Below are 16,202 nucleotides of genomic sequence, written 5' to 3' on the forward strand. Positions count from 1 at the left end.
TTATAATTTTTAACACCATTTTTCTTGAATGTAAGTTCCAGGTCTTTGTTTTTTTGTTTTTTTTAAATACTGGTCTGGTTAATGTGCTTTTGTAGTTAATAAATGATGTCAATACAAAAAAGTTCTTTCAAATAACTTAAACTCGAGTGATAAATATTGCTTGGGTTTTCCCTTTGCAGTTAATTTTTATGTAGAAGAATGCTGGATGCTTGTTATCTCTTATTAAAAGAATCAAGAATGGTTACCCTCTCATATGCGCACTAACCAATATTTCATGCAAAGTGTAAAATGTGAGGATCTCGGATGTTGTTCTTTGAAAAGGAGCTCTTATTTTTATGTTGTTCCTGGTAGATTTCTGCCTTCACCTATTCCAATCTGCCAGTCAGAAGACGCCTTGAAAGCTGTAGCCATTTCAGATGTTACAAGCAAGAATGGTTTTCTTTCTATATTTTTTATTATTGCCTCCAGTATTCAGAGCACCATTCCTTGGCCATTAAAATCATTCAAACTTTGTCTTTATGATCAGTTTGTCCCTCTGTGCAATCAAGTTTATCTCAGAGAATCTGTAGGCATTGTAACTTGTATTTTTCCTCCCAAGTCATGTTAAAAAAGCATGTCAGCATTACTCATTCCAATTTTATTAACCAAATGGCTATTACTTTTTTGAAAGTTAGGCCTGTTTGCATTGCCGCCAAGTGCAAAAGAGAGTTAATGGTCGTAATTGGGATGGAAGAGAGCGTGGTCTTTACTGAATGTTTTGATAAGGATGAAATCAAAACAGGGAACCTTAATAATAATAAATGATGTGACTATCAAACTGCCTTATTCCGATCATATTAATTGATGATTATTTAAAAAACCCTTGGACGGACGAAGAGTAAGACAAGCTCCCATGACACACTTTTACTAAATTTAATATATAGAATATGAGTAGCATAACAGAATTTTTTTTTCAGGGAGGCCTACAATAGGGATTCCAAACTCGGATTTTGAAATTTTGGATTTCTGAAATTCGTAGTTCTGAAATTCATTTTTTTTTTATTCCAGAATAGAAAGAAACTAAATTTCGGATAATTGGGATTTTTATATTGATAGCTTTTTTCGAATTCAAATTTTTTTTTGTTGCATGAGTTTCACTAGTTTTAATGATATTTATTATATAATATTTGTTATGTAAGCCCAGTTCAATGCATATTAAATTAGTTTTATTGGTTTTAATGTTGCATAGATTTATTGTGGATAATTAATTTTAATCTCTAGGATGTCGGATCAGCAAAAATAAATTTTTGCACATGTATCCACAAAGAACTCATCAAGTTTGGTGTAGAATTATTTTTTTGGATGGTCTAAAAATCAAGTGGCAAAATGCAAACATTGTAAGCAGATTTTAAAGATATTGGATGGATGTATGACACCAATGCATACCCATTTGCAAGCAAAGCATAACAAGGTATTAAACAAACAAAAATTTGATAATGATTCAAGTGTTGCTGATGTGAGTGCTTTTAATTATAAAAAGATTTTTATAATTCAAAAGTAGACCAAAGTTTTGCTGCAGTAATATCTAGAATGGTCGCCTCAGACAGATATCGTTTCACGTTTTTTGTATTTCAGACCATTTAGGAAAATGTTTAATAATGAGTGGATTTGATGTTCCTAAATCACCTTCTAGTATACAGAAGGTTGTAATGGACTTCAGCGAAAGAATTCGCTGAAAGTCCATTATTTTCAGTCAATAGTTACAGAAATTGTTTCCCAAAAAAGATATTTTTCAGTGTCACACTTGATGAGTGGACTTCTTCTCGTACCCTGGGTTTTATGAATGTTAACATACATAGATCAGGAGGTTATGTTTGATATTTGGGACTGTCTCGTATTAATGGCCGATTTGCACCTAAGGGTTGTGTAAAGTTGTTGGAAAAGAAACTTGAAACTTGCCAATTAAATATTCACAATAACATTTTGTGCTTTGTGACTGATGTTGCCTCAACGATGCAAAAAGTGGGTAGATTGCTACCTTGTGAACAAATATTATGTTTTGAGCAATTCAAATTGCTATAGCGAATGTATTCTATAAAAAACAAACTGAAGAAGAGGAGGAGGAATATAATAGTGAAAGTGACCTAAATCTTGAATCCGATGAAGAAAATCTTAATGGTGACAAGAATGATGAAAATAGAATGTGGGTAGACATGGGAAATCAAACTGATAAAAAAAATTAAATCTTGTGTTAGATTTGAAAACTAGATGGAGCAGCATGTTGTTCATGTTAGATCGTTTAATGCTAAGAAACTTTTTTAAAAATCAGAATTGAAAAAAAATGTTTTTAAATATTATTTCATTTTTCTCATTGAATTTGTTTTGTTTGTTTTATTTTTTCTTTGAATTTGTTTTGCTTTACTGAGATATTTTTAAAAAAGTTAGTTTTAATTAATTTGAAATACTTTGAAACTTTTGTTTTTTTTTTCTATCGAATTTTTTTTGTAATTCTGGAATTATGTCGTAATTCCAAATTTTATTTTGTGTAACTCGGAAAATTCTAAAACCCATTTTTTAAATAAAAATTGGATTCACTAGCCTTCAAGAACAAACAACTGAAACAAATGTGGAAATACCCAATAAGCTACTGAATGATATTCAAACACAGAAAAATGTAATTCATGTGAAAATTTTCAATAAAAATGTTTAAATTAAGAATGAATTTTGTTTTATAAAATAAAGAGAGGTGGGGGATATGATTAAACTTACTGATTATACTGACATAATTAAACTTTTAATGATATAAATATATTTATTGAGTTTCATTTACTTGTGTTAGGTTTTTTCGTTATGCCACAAAATCTCACAACAAGGCCTGTAACTAGATTTACATTTAGTTATATCTTTTCAAGTTTTGTCACTACTTATGTTTTAGAGCAAAAAACTTTGACAAACTGACCATAGATATTTATGGATATTATTAGATGCACAAACATGTGAGAAATGGTGTGTAAAAAAGATGTATTGATGTGCATATTGACCATCAGGAAATGGGATTGTGGAGCCTAACTACCTCACAGTAAAATAAACAGCTGCAAGAGCGCTAATATGTCTTACTAGCAGTATTTTGGTACAATGCAACACTAACGATGGGAACACTCAAGGAATCTGTACCTGCTTCTCAAAAAAATAAGTGCTAACAATTCAATAGGAGAAAAACAATGAAATCAGGAAAGATCACAACAAGTTATAGAAATTTATTGTATTAGAGAAAAAGTTTATGTTTGCCCCGCTGATGCAAAGTGCATGTCAGTCTAGAAAATTGGTAATGTAACTGACATACTCACAAACATAAATATTGAAATTGATGTACCGAGACATGTGCAAGATATAAGAATAGGTCCTGCCTCAAATTCTACAAACGCTTCAAGTAAAATTGTTATCAGTGAAGACTTTATTTTTACACTTTTTCGACCGGTGATATTTACTTGTACATGAGTAAAATTTCACTCAAGTAATAGTATTTTTATTTGAGTCAAAAATTTTGTTACTTTTTATCCACCTCTGGGTAGAAGTAACAAAACTTGGAGAGAGTGCCCTACAAATAGTATGAACAAATTTCAGTTTGAGATTTTGATGCTTGAGATTTATTAAAGATTATAAGAGAAGCAGTATAAAATAGTTAAGATAAAAAAGTTAATGAAAAAACTAAAAAAAAAGGGAACATTTTAATTTAACTTTGGATAAATTAAAAGCAGTAAAACAAAAGTTTTCTTTAAATTTTAAATAAAATAATTAAGATATAAATGACAAAACAAACAATTTATTTAAATTCTGAACAAATTGTTTTAAAAAACACAGCATTAAAAAAAACATTTTATTTAATTATTTAAATTGTTTGTTTTGATGTTGTGTTTTTTTAAATGAGTTTGTTTTTATTTTAATTACTTTATTTAGAATTTAAATTAATTTCTAGATAAAAAAGAATGAGGAATAAAACTTTAGGACTACAAGGAGAGGGTGAATAATAACTCATGCTCTAGTCATCCTAAGCAAATGATAAAACAATGGTCTATAAGTAAACAAGTATTATAAATCTCTTAGTGTATTGATGGCTATCATGACTAAAAATATCATACAATACAAAATGATAAAATAAAATAAGTAAATAAAAAGATGGTAATAAATAATGGTACAGGCAATATAAAAAGAAAAAACAAAACATGTGTTCTACAAGGTTCAAACTCTGAACCTCCAGATTATAACGCAACGCACTAACCACCACGCTAAGGTGTTAATATGTAATCATAAAAAAAATGTTTATAAATGTCATGTAATTAATGTACTAAAGCGTAAAAGTATATGGGTACAAGAGGTAAAAAAAATGTTGGTGCCATGATAACCAATCAGAACAAATTAGTGGATAATGGTGATCCCTCTCCTCAGGAATGCACTGTGATCACCATGACGTTTCGGAGAGCACGAGACCTGCACTAACACCACTTGTCAGGGGCGTGTCTTTGCAACAGATCTCACCGCCTGCTCTCTATGTCTCTATAGTCAATATTCCAATATAATAGGACTACAGTACAAAAGCCAAAAATCTCAATCCCTATCCCAGTTTTTAATACAGCTCCAACATTCTTAGAGATCTCGTGAGGGTGGTGAGGGATGCGCCTGGTGTGAATATAAACAAATATGTAAATACATATAAATATCATGTAGACTAACACTAGAAGAGACAAATGCCCACACATGAATGTATGCACATGTATTAAAATGAACAATTTTAATGTATAGAAATAACACAAAGCAAATAGAAAATAGTAATTAATAATTATGAGTAACTTACCGTTTCTTTTATGGCTGAAATGTGTCTTATAAATATAATAAGTAAATACCACTCATAAACATCGAAACTAAGTTAAGATGGTTTGTGGTTAGTATAAAAGTAGTTAGTAGAAAATATGGTAGAAAATGTGGTAACTCCAATAGTATGAGATATATAAATCTTGCCTGATAAGTGGAGACAATAGCTATCATACAAAACAGACTCAGATTAATTAAAAAATGACACCATCTACAACAGGTTTTTATTTTCACCTCTCTCAAGTCTATATAACTGGACAGCTCCATTGGTCACTTTTTGCGATCATTGTGTCGCATAAACAAACAAATTTATTCTTTGTGGCTGGTGAGCCATGACTTTTTCCAATGTACACCACAACAACAAAATGGACATTAGGCTATACTGTTGGATGTGGTTACAGCGCTCAATAACCTAATGACTACGCAGAAACTCACGCACATGTTTATTCAGAAGCTCCACAATGCACATCGGATCAGCGCTCGCTGACTATGTGCTCAGATATAGAATCTCACTCCATAGCTCATCATTCCACACCAGCACATGGCAGTAGCTCTTTTGGCTAAGAGTGATGGCTTGTGGCCTATAGTGACCAATGTGTGCATTCGATCAATTGAAATCCATTCTGTAGGTCTTATTCTGGCCCTGATGTGTTAGCCTATAAGCACAAGGAGTGAGTGTGTTTAGCTTTCTATTCACCCAATTTGAAAATGGACAAAAACATAGCGAGACCATACTAGACGACCAAACGGTACTACTAATGCACTACACCATAGGGTGGCTCTTAAAACAGCATTTTTGAAAAAAACCTGTTCCTACCCTTTTACTTTGTTCTATATAATACTAAAACACTAGGTTTAAAATTTTTTTGAACAAAAAACTATTTTAGGGGTAGCTCAAGACCCTTAAAAATTTGACTGGTGCCTAAAATTTTGAAAATAAAAGTTCTTCTAAAGTATGTAAACCTGGTACTCAAAAGAAGCGAAATTATATAAAAACTTCAAAAACAGTAATCACTTTACAAAAAAAGCATGTTTAAAAAAACTATTTTTTTAAAACTTGAAAATAATGACTTTTTTTATTTTCAGCTTAAAAACAATAGTTTTTATGCATTTATTTAAGAAAAAAGTTATTTTTTTGTAAATTGATTATTATTTTTAAAGTTTTTATATAATTTCGCTTCTTTTGAGTACCAGGTTGGTGAGCGATTATCTATTTAGACTTTTTCAGACGATTAGACATTACTAACATATGCACCACACTATCACATCTGTAGATATTTTTATTCTCAGTCACCATTTTTTGTGGCACCACCACATACTTTTATACCTCACCGCCTATTTTACTTTTTTATTTTTTATTTTATTATTTAGTTATTTTTCATCTTTTCATTTTTTATTTTTGTTTTATTTTAATAAATTTATATATTTTATTTTGCATGTATGTCATCAGTTTTTGTAGCTTAGTGGATAATGCGCCGCCTATGAAGTCTGCAGTTCGTGGTTCAATACGAGTCTTCGTCTTTTGGTCAAATTTATTTTGTGTGTATATACAAGCATTTTATCGAATCATTTCATGTCGATTATTATCAATTTTGATAATTATTTATTAGACCACCATCCCTTCTGACATAACACAGATAACTTTACTATACACGTCATTAAGGGTTACAATGAAGCTTATTATCTCTAAATTCTTTAGTAGCGGGCTAACTCTCTACTAAACTAATAACAGGTGTACATATACTTATAGAGAGACTACTTATGAACCACCCTTAACTTACCACCTACAACACTAAATCACTTTCTCCATAATTCTAGAACAACGAATCATCTGAGGAGCAAAGAAATTCACACCAATTACAATGAAAGATTTGTTTGATATGCATAACATCTGAGTTATAAATTAAGTGCTCGTAATTCATTTGAAGATATGTATACAAAGTTAAAAATAAAGAAGTTTAAAAAAATATAAATAGTAATTTAAACTTTTTATAGTTAATTTAAAACAAAATTCTTTTGAATTTTTTTATTATTGTTTTAATTATCAATTAATTAATTTCTAATTCAAAACATTTAAATTTTTAAATAAATAGTTCCTCAAACTTTCCCTTGAAACAAAAATCAGTTTTAATGTTTGATACAATGCGCAAGTAACTTAAGCATAAATTTTTATTGGTTGATTTTTAAATTACCTCCAAAAATTTTCAGGCCTTTAGTAATTATTTTTTTCCTAAAACTTTTTTTTTTTTTATTTATAATCCTTATATTACCTGGTGTTTAGATAAACAATAATTAAAAATATATAAGTTTTGACTGCTTTTGAAGTAGTGAATTTATTGTTTTTTTTATTAATTTTTGCAATATGATTAATTGACCGTTTCATTAAAACAGTGTTCATGGTTTTTAATAAACTGAGAATTTAATGACCAGAAGATTTTCCATGGGAGAGAAGCTCAAGCTTGGAAGATAGAGCGGGTTTACAATGCGTTTTTGGACTTTGTCTAGAAGAGAAAGAGCATCATTAGAAGAACCAGCCCAAATATGACGCCAGTATTCCATACAAGGCCAAATAAGAGATTTGTAGAGGTAGAGAATGGAATTAGGAGTAAGAAAATGACGAGCACTATAAAGAGAAGCAACCTTAGCAGATGCTAGTTTAGCAATTGATTGTATATATGGTTTCTTTGAGAGGTCAGTAGTGAACAATAATCCAAGAAGATGTGAAGATGAAGACTCAGTGAAAGGGTTGCCGTTCATCAATATGGGAATGTCTACAGTATTGTAATAGTTGTTTACAGTAAGTAACTGAGTTTCGTTGGAGTTAAAATTAACAAGCCACTGCTAGCCCCAATCTGTTGAGGTCAGATTCAAGATCTGCTGCCTGTTCCAAGCAAATGAAATAAGGAAACATTTTGTCAAGACAGGAGTATAAAGTTGAGTTATCAGCAAATAGAGCCATTTTAGATTGTCAGTAAGGAGTTTTAATGTTGATAAGAAACAAAACAGGGCTAAGAATAGAACCTTGAGGTACCCCAGATGTTACTGGAAATGGAGAAGAGTATTGGCCTTTGAGGATGACTTTGATAAAGCAGTTAGAAAGAAATGATTTGATAATCTCAAAAACTTTCCCAGATATACCACATGAAGCAAGCTAATGGAGAAGACTAGAATGCCAAACTTTGTCAAAAGCTTGAGATGTCAAGTGCAATAGGCATAGCTTTGCCGCCTCCATCTAATGCACAATAAAATCTTTTAGTTATAGCAGTTATGAAATCAGCTGTAGAGCTGATTTTATAACTGCTATAACTAAAAGATTTTATTGTAGAGCGAGAAGATCGAAAACCGTATTGATTGTCTGACAGTAAGTTCTTTTACTCAAGATGGGATGTTAAAAATTTCTTGATCAAAGACTCAAAGACCTTGCTAATAACAGATAGAAATCAGACGATAGTTGAAGAATTTTTCAAAATTGGAACCACTGAAGCTATTTTCTAGGATGCAGGAAAACAAGATTCAGGCAAGCACTTATTAAATAGTGTAGGAAGAACTGAATTGAGCTCTGCAGAACACTCTTGTAAGACAAATACAGGAGTACAGGAGTTTTGTCATTTAATGAAAGGAATGCTGTCATGTAAATAAAATAATACAATTAAAAGGAGAAAAAATAATAGAAAAACTAACGTTTTGTTCAAATCTATGATAAAAATAATGAAATAAAAACAGAAAAATCAAAGTTCTATTCAAATTGTATTTAATGCGGTAGTGGTGTAGTGGTAGAGCGCTTGCTTTATAAGCGAGAGGTTCCAAGTTTGATTCCCGCCACATCCCTGGTAGTACCGCGCTCCTTGTTCGTCAAGATTTGTGTTTTGGAGTTAAAGAGTTTAGAGAGGGTTATTACCACAAGCAGCCTCCTCATCTGTAGTGGCCTTATCAGCCTTAGGGAGGTGAATTATATATATTAAAAAATTGATTTTTCTTTCACAGATATTGATGAAAGATTTCCAGACCAACTCTAATGTACTCCTACATACTTGTACTATCATACCCCCAAAAAATTTTCTTGGGAAAAGATGTTTGATTTAAAAGTCATTTTGTGACACAGTGATAGTAAGTATTTAAGGCTGTCTCTAAATCATTTGGGTTTGGAAATAGATTGTTTTGTTGTTGGTACGCCCTTCTCTCATATGTTTTGCTCCATTATTATTTAAATAGTATTATATTAAAAAATAAAAAGCAAATATAAATTACTTAGTTATTTTTATTACTATTTATTTCAAAAAAATAAATTATTCCCATACTTCAACCAAATCGATCTCAAAGTTGACTTTTAGCTGACTTTGTCGATTTCAAAAATGTATTAGTCCATTTTAGTCTACTTTAGAAAACATATTAGCCGATTTAGTCAATAGTCTAATTATTTAATAGTCGTAACAACACTAATATTTATATATATATATATATCAAGCCTTCCCAGAAAGCGCATGCGGTCATACACCTTGTTCGTCCACGTTTAAAGTAATTTTTTTAGACAAACTGACCATGACAGTTTGTATCATTTAACTTATAAAGCATTTTAATAATTCATGGCAAAATGCTTAACTATCTTGCTAAAAAAAAAAATAACTAATAAAAAGAAACAAAATTGTAACAAAATATCAAGTTAAATTAATTAAACTAGAAAATTTAATAATTAAAAAAGTGAATAAAATTTTTTTTTTTTAATAAAATTTCAATACAACTTTTGTATTTTTTTTTTTTTAGAGTCATTGTTGAAAAAAACATTTTATAACAATTTAACAACAATTGAAAATTTGATATGCAATTTATTCACGATTTTTATCATTCCATATAATTAAGAAACTAATTTGCTATGTACGCTAGCTATATGAAATTTTGTTAATTTTTTTCTTATGTTTATTCGTTTATTTATTTTTACGTCTTTTCGCTTTTAAAAATGTTTTTGCCATATTTGATATTTTTTCTCAATACTTATATTATAGGAAAATAATATTTGTAAAAAATATTATTTGAATAATAAATTTTGTAATGACGAATTAAGTTAAATAAAAGAATAACATTTCTTTAATAAATGTATTTACCACATTTGATGCATGTCTGAAATTGTTCCTTTTATATTGCCTAATTTCCAATGTAAATATGAATTACTAGAGATACAGTTACTAAATGAACATAACAATTGCTCTGTTTAAAAAAATATATTTAAAAACTTAAAAAAAAGTTTTAAATAGGCTCCCAAAAATTTTATTAAAAAAGTTCAGTAAATTAACAATTCACTGAACCACAAGATTTTAGAGCAATACTTCATTTTTTTTACATGAAAAACTTGTTAAATTTTTTTTTTCTTTTACAAATAAGTAGCAATTAGTTTTCTCACTTTCCTGTGCATAGATAAAAACAGTAAAGTTTAGCAAAGACATTTGAAAAACAAATTTAAAAATTGTTCGTGTTTCTACCATAAGTTATAATGTATTTCCTTAATATACTGACTGAAAAAAGTTGCAAAAAAATTGTTTCTCAAAAAAAAAAAATTTTTTGTCATTATATTCTTATCTACTTTTTTCCTCGACTTGTATCAATTTTGGTGGAAAATAACAAACGCCCTAAAATAAAAAAACAAAAAGAGTAAAATATTTAGGTTTATTATTTTATTGACAACAATTTTCTTTTTTTAATATTCAATTTTTTATAGCTTATTTCATTTAGATTTTCTATTTCGTATAGTCTTCGGTTCTTTTCTTTGAGTATTGCTGTTTTGTTATCTTTAGTTTCTTATAGCTTTATTTTGCTGCAAATTCTTAAAATGCTCACTATATAAAAACGTCAAGTTGCCTAAAAAAATTACTTTAAGCGTGGACAAGCAAGGCGTGTGACCGCACGCACTTCCCAGACAACTTGTTTATTTATATATATATATATATATATATATATATATATATATATATATATATATATATATATATATATATATATATATATATATATATACACACACACACACAAACACATATAAATAACATGTTTTTCAAATAAAAATAATATCTTTTTAGGGTGTATTTTATCATGTATCAATTCTTAAAATTGATACACCCTAAAAAGATTGCGACTGGGGTTGCATAATTTATGCAACCCCAGTCACAATCAGGCCCTGGCTCTACTTTATCAAACCCGACCCTGGTTAAATTTCAACTCCAGTTGCTTACTAACTTATACCACTCTAAAATAGGGATTATTTTAAGAGTTTACCATCATCTCAGTGGGTTGCTTTCATCACAACTCAATTGCCTCACTTGTTTAAAAATATTTTTCTTGTAAAATTAGTTAAACACCATAATAAAAACTCATAACAAAAGTAATCTGAACTTTGTGATTACAATTTAGGACATGGACCAAAGAAGTAATATTGCTATCAATCAAAAGTTTTCAGCACACTATGATGCAGTTGAACAAGAGCTGAGAGATAATACAATTGGTAAATTTTATTATTTTCTCTTTTACAAAATAGTTGTGCAATAATGTTCAATTAGAATATCTTTTTTGTATTTATTTATTATTAACTTAAAAGTTGTTCCAATTCTCTCTCACTATTATTTACTATTTTGATACTGCAATCTCTTTCAAACTTCTCCCAACTCTATTGCTCCAAAACACAAAAATTGTTTGGCAATTGGAATAATAAAGCTTCTTTGTATCCTTAATTACTGGAGATAAAAACATTGTTTTTTTTTGCTGTTTTATCTTTTGTTAAAGTTATGTCTTGTGATCAATTTAGATAAATTCACCATTACCTTCATTTTTACCAGGAGACAACTGCAATACATAGGAGTAAAAAATGTTACGACAAACTTTTCAAGGTGTGTGTGTGTTTTGCCTTAATCCTAAATTTAGAAATCTATATAAACCAAAGAGACATTTGCATAAGAGTATGATACCTTTCAAAGAAAAAATCCCTTTTCAACAATTTATTCTAAGTAATTGTACAAGATTTTAAATAAAAGCTTGGGTAATTGCATAGTCAACTACAGGGTATATATTTGAATTCTTTATTTATATTAAGAAAGGTATTGATGGACTAAATCATCATGATCTTGCAGGAACTGTTGTCTGTCAACTAACCCAGAATGTTCTAAAAGTAGGATACATTTAGATAACTATTACACTAAAGTTAGTTTGCTTGAAAATAAGGTTTACACAACAGGCACAAATTGATCAATTTTCTAAGGAGATTATAAAGAAGATAAAAATGAAGTTGCAATCAGGGTATTGTGATTGGCTAATTTGTGGTCCAGTTTTGGTGCGGGTCTGGATTGACAGCAAGTCTATTCATATACTTTCAATAATTCACTATACAAATTATGATGATGAAGTCGCATACAATATGTTTTATGTGCAACAAAATGAAAAAAAGAGCAGTTGGTGGAATAAATGTTCCATATCCCCCCTCCCTTTAAAGATTACGATACCAATATGGTATGTAAATTCAGCAGACCAAATCATGAAGTATTATAACTGTGGAAGAAAATCAATTTGTAATATCCATTTATGCCTTGATTCAGTCTCCAATAATAGAAAATGTGTCAATAACTAACTTTTTATCATCAGATGCAGGAGTGGTGTAGTGGTAAGAGCGTTCGCTTTTAAGCGAGAGGTTCAGAGTTCGACTCCCACCACGTCCCTGGAAGTACCGCGCTCAACTTAGTTTCTCCGCGCAGCGGCCTTGCTCGGCAAGGTTCGTGTTTCGGAGTTAAAGAAATGAGAGAGGGTTGCACCACGAATAATAACTAAAAAAAAACACACACACAAAAATGAGTAGCCTCCTCGACTGTAGTGGCCTCCTTCGGGCCTTGGGGAGGTGAATAATCTAAATAAAAAAAATAAAAAAAAGATGTTATCATTCCTCATAAATAAATGTTGCTGTAACAATTGCGGCTGTAGCACGTGCTGACACCCCATACCTATGTGAGGAAAATTTACATCTTTTAAATAAAAAATCATTATATTAATGTATAATTAATTAATATGTCAATAGATGGTATTTTGTACTTTTTGATACATTTGTATTTATAATGAACTTCTTTATCATAATCATCAGAACAAATAAAAATCAGCACATTTTACAATTAGGCATTTGCATATATATAAAAAAGTTTATCAAGCTTTTCTTGAAAGTTTATTATTTAAGTCCTTTTTTTCTTGGAGAAGTTATTGCTGAAGCATTTTTCTACAAAATCACTATTTTATCACAAGTTTTTTTTTCAGTAATTAATTTAGGTGACCATTGGTGTAATAAAGGTGGAAGTATATATTTGGCCATCTCTTTTACAGGGTAATTGTTTTTGCAGCCCTCTCTTAATAGAATTCCACATCTTAAAATGTCTCTGTTGGTTGGTAATTCTGAATCTAGTTTTCCTGTACCAAAAGCTAGTTTTCTGTACCAAAAGCTAGTTTTCCTGTACCAAAAAAAATTTTTTATTGTTTAGAAATGAAAAAGTTTTTTTTATTATTATTACAAGAATGAAAGCAATCAAGTAAAAGTTCTTAAATTTATATTTAAAGGGATCCCAACACAAGTTGTGTTCATAACAAAGATAATGTTAAAAAAAAAAAGTTTGAATCAAGTTTTTTTGATTAAAAATAAATAATGAATGCATACCGAGAAAAACTAATCTTGTCGTTTTAGTCGAAGCTCACCTTCTCCATTTTAATCAAAAAATCTGAGTCTTTAAATTATACGTCGCAATCTACAGACTTCAGTAATTCATTTGAAGCACGTTTAATTTATAAAATTTTTAGTATTTGACATCACGGTAGACCTTTGACAAATGAAAAATGTAACAAAGCTGTGCTTTTCTACTTTTATTTAAAAAGTACATTGAAGTATTTTTTTAACAAACAAATTTATTTGTATTATTTTTTCAAACATCGCAAAAAAAAAAAGTTTGTAAAAAGTAAAAATAATAATTTTTTATTTTATAGGAGCATCTTATTTTTTATAGATATCTTAATAATTTTTAGATTTATATATCTTACTTATATTTCTTTTGTTTTTAAATTAAAACAAATATTAAAGCTTTACTTACCAATCTTATGATTTTCATACGAGTATTTTACATTATATATAACGTTATATATAAGGGCTCTCGTTTGTGCAAGAGAGCACAGTATTATACATTTTGAATCTTACTTAATTTCATTTAAACAATGGGAACTATTTTCTAACTTCTCTGGTCATTTTTACACTATAATGTTTTTTGTTCTCCCGTCAAAAAAAAGTATTTATTAATAATTGATTTCATAATAATTATTAATAAATACTTTTCGTATTAATTATAGATATTTGATGAACTTTTAAATTTTTTTATTATAAAAAATTTTTAATTACGCTGATTTAATTTAAATTGTCAAAATGTCATAACATGCATTAAAAAAATACTATATTTGGTATTTCCTAATTTATGTGTCGTATTTGGCATTTGTCTCTTAACATGGAAATTTAAAAAACTAATGAAATTGACAAATAGTTTTCCAATAAATAATAGTTTACACAATTTTGCTACCTTTAGTCATAATAATTACAATTTTGTAAATAAAACAAAATATGAAATACAGGTTTTTCAAAATAAATTTATTTAAATATACTCTCATGGCTAAATATATACATAGCTATATAAGATAAATTTTGTGAATATGTGAAAACACCTGATGAAAATTTTACTAAACAATAGACGATGTTAAGTCTGACTTTTTCGCACAAAAATCGAGTACTTCAGGATGTCAGAAAAAAAAAACTTTTTTCTCTAATACATTTTCCATACTATGTGAACAAATTTGTTCCTAGGGCTTTTTTTGATTTAGAATAAAACAATATAATATCGCATAATTTTAGGGGCTTTTTATTTATTGCTTAGTCGTTCTAAATAATAAGTAAATTTAGTTACTATTTCAATATTTACAGTTAATATTTCAATATTTACAGTTGCAATATAATAAAAAAAAAAGGTGTTTGATGTTGAACTTTTTATTTAGTTATTTATTTTTTACCTACTTTTGTTATAAAAAGACTTTAGTAATTTAAATATATTTCATTTCAACAAGTCATTTGTTTTAAATGTATTTCAACATGATTATTTTAACTAAGTTTTTTCGTTTGACTTCCCGAAATTCATGCAAAGCAAATTCAGATAAAATATTGTCTAACCAAATAAAAATGCTGTTACTAATTTTATACAGGTAATTAATATGAAACAATTTTTTATCAGAATCTTGATTGAGATGATAAATACTTCATCATTTATTAACATTAAATATAGCGCAATAACAATTTATACTGGGATTATCTTTTTCCCGGTATTTCCGGAATTCCGGATAAATTTTTTAACTTATAATTTTTCCGGATAGCAAAACATTTTCCATACATGCAAGTTCAGGTATTTATTTTTGTAATATATTTGTTTTTTATGCTTTTTCAGTTAACACTCATACAAAAATTTAGAAAAGTTAAAAATAAAAATTTGAAACAGCTCAGCTAAAAGCAAAATTAAGAGGAAAATAAGGGGAAATATATTCCGGATTTTTTTCGGAGATTTTACATAAACAATTTTCCAGATTTTTAAAATATGACCTGGATAATCTATGTTTATAGCAACAAACTAGCATAAAATATTTGATCTTTTTAAATGTTAAAATTAATTAACTAAACAAATAATGAAAAAATTTATGAATAAAAATAAGTAAAGATTTTTTCAGAGTTTTCATTAGCCAAAAGTCTATCATGACGTCAAATACTAAAACTTTTATGAATTAAACGCACTTCAAAAGAATTACCTAAGTCTGTAGATTGCGACGTATAATTTAAAGACTCCAATTTTTGAGTGAAATAGAGACAGCAAGCTTTGACTAAAATAAAAAGATTAGCTTTTCTCAGTATGCATTCATTATTTATTTTTAATCAAAAAAACTTGGTTCAAACCTTTTTTTTCAACATTATCTTTGTAATGAACGCAGCATGTGTTGGGAGTTTGGGATCCTTTTAACAATATACAGTTTATCAGTTGTTCACCTATTGCGGCAATAAAAAAGATAATTTACTGACCATCATTAAGATAAAAAAAATATGTTTTAGTAAATTTTTTTAAGAATTTAACAGTTATTTTACGCATTTATTACAAAAAATTTTTAGATATTTTCTATACATTAAGTTAAAGAAACTTTTTATAAACTATATATAACTTTGTTTTGTTATTTAAAAGTCTGTTTATTTTATGGACAATATTGTCAGGTAACATTCCTGTTCTATAATGTTCCATAAATGAGATTTTGATGTTGGACATACAGTT

At 28.6% G+C, this 16,202-nt stretch overlaps 2 protein-coding genes across 2 annotated transcripts in view; both read left to right on the top strand.

The window, feature by feature from the left end:
- Positions 1–16,202, top strand: part of LOC100209091 (protein FAM50A) — a 67,060-nt gene that overhangs the window by 1,752 nt on the left and 49,106 nt on the right. The window contains exon 2 of the mRNA XM_065818299.1: positions 11,248–11,338. Coding sequence (XP_065674371.1) covers positions 11,248–11,338 — 91 coding nt within the window. The remainder of the gene's footprint in view (positions 1–11,247; positions 11,339–16,202) is intronic.
- Positions 12,110–16,202, top strand: part of LOC136090487 (uncharacterized) — a 10,463-nt gene continuing 6,370 nt past the window's right edge. The window contains exon 1 of the mRNA XM_065817187.1: positions 12,110–12,336. Within this exon, the coding sequence (XP_065673259.1) occupies positions 12,110–12,336 (227 nt within the window). The remainder of the gene's footprint in view (positions 12,337–16,202) is intronic.

The sequence above is a fragment of the Hydra vulgaris genome, chromosome 14, assembly GCF_038396675.1.
Source record: "Hydra vulgaris chromosome 14, alternate assembly HydraT2T_AEP".
Classification (NCBI taxonomy): Eukaryota; Metazoa; Cnidaria; class Hydrozoa; order Anthoathecata; family Hydridae; genus Hydra; species Hydra vulgaris.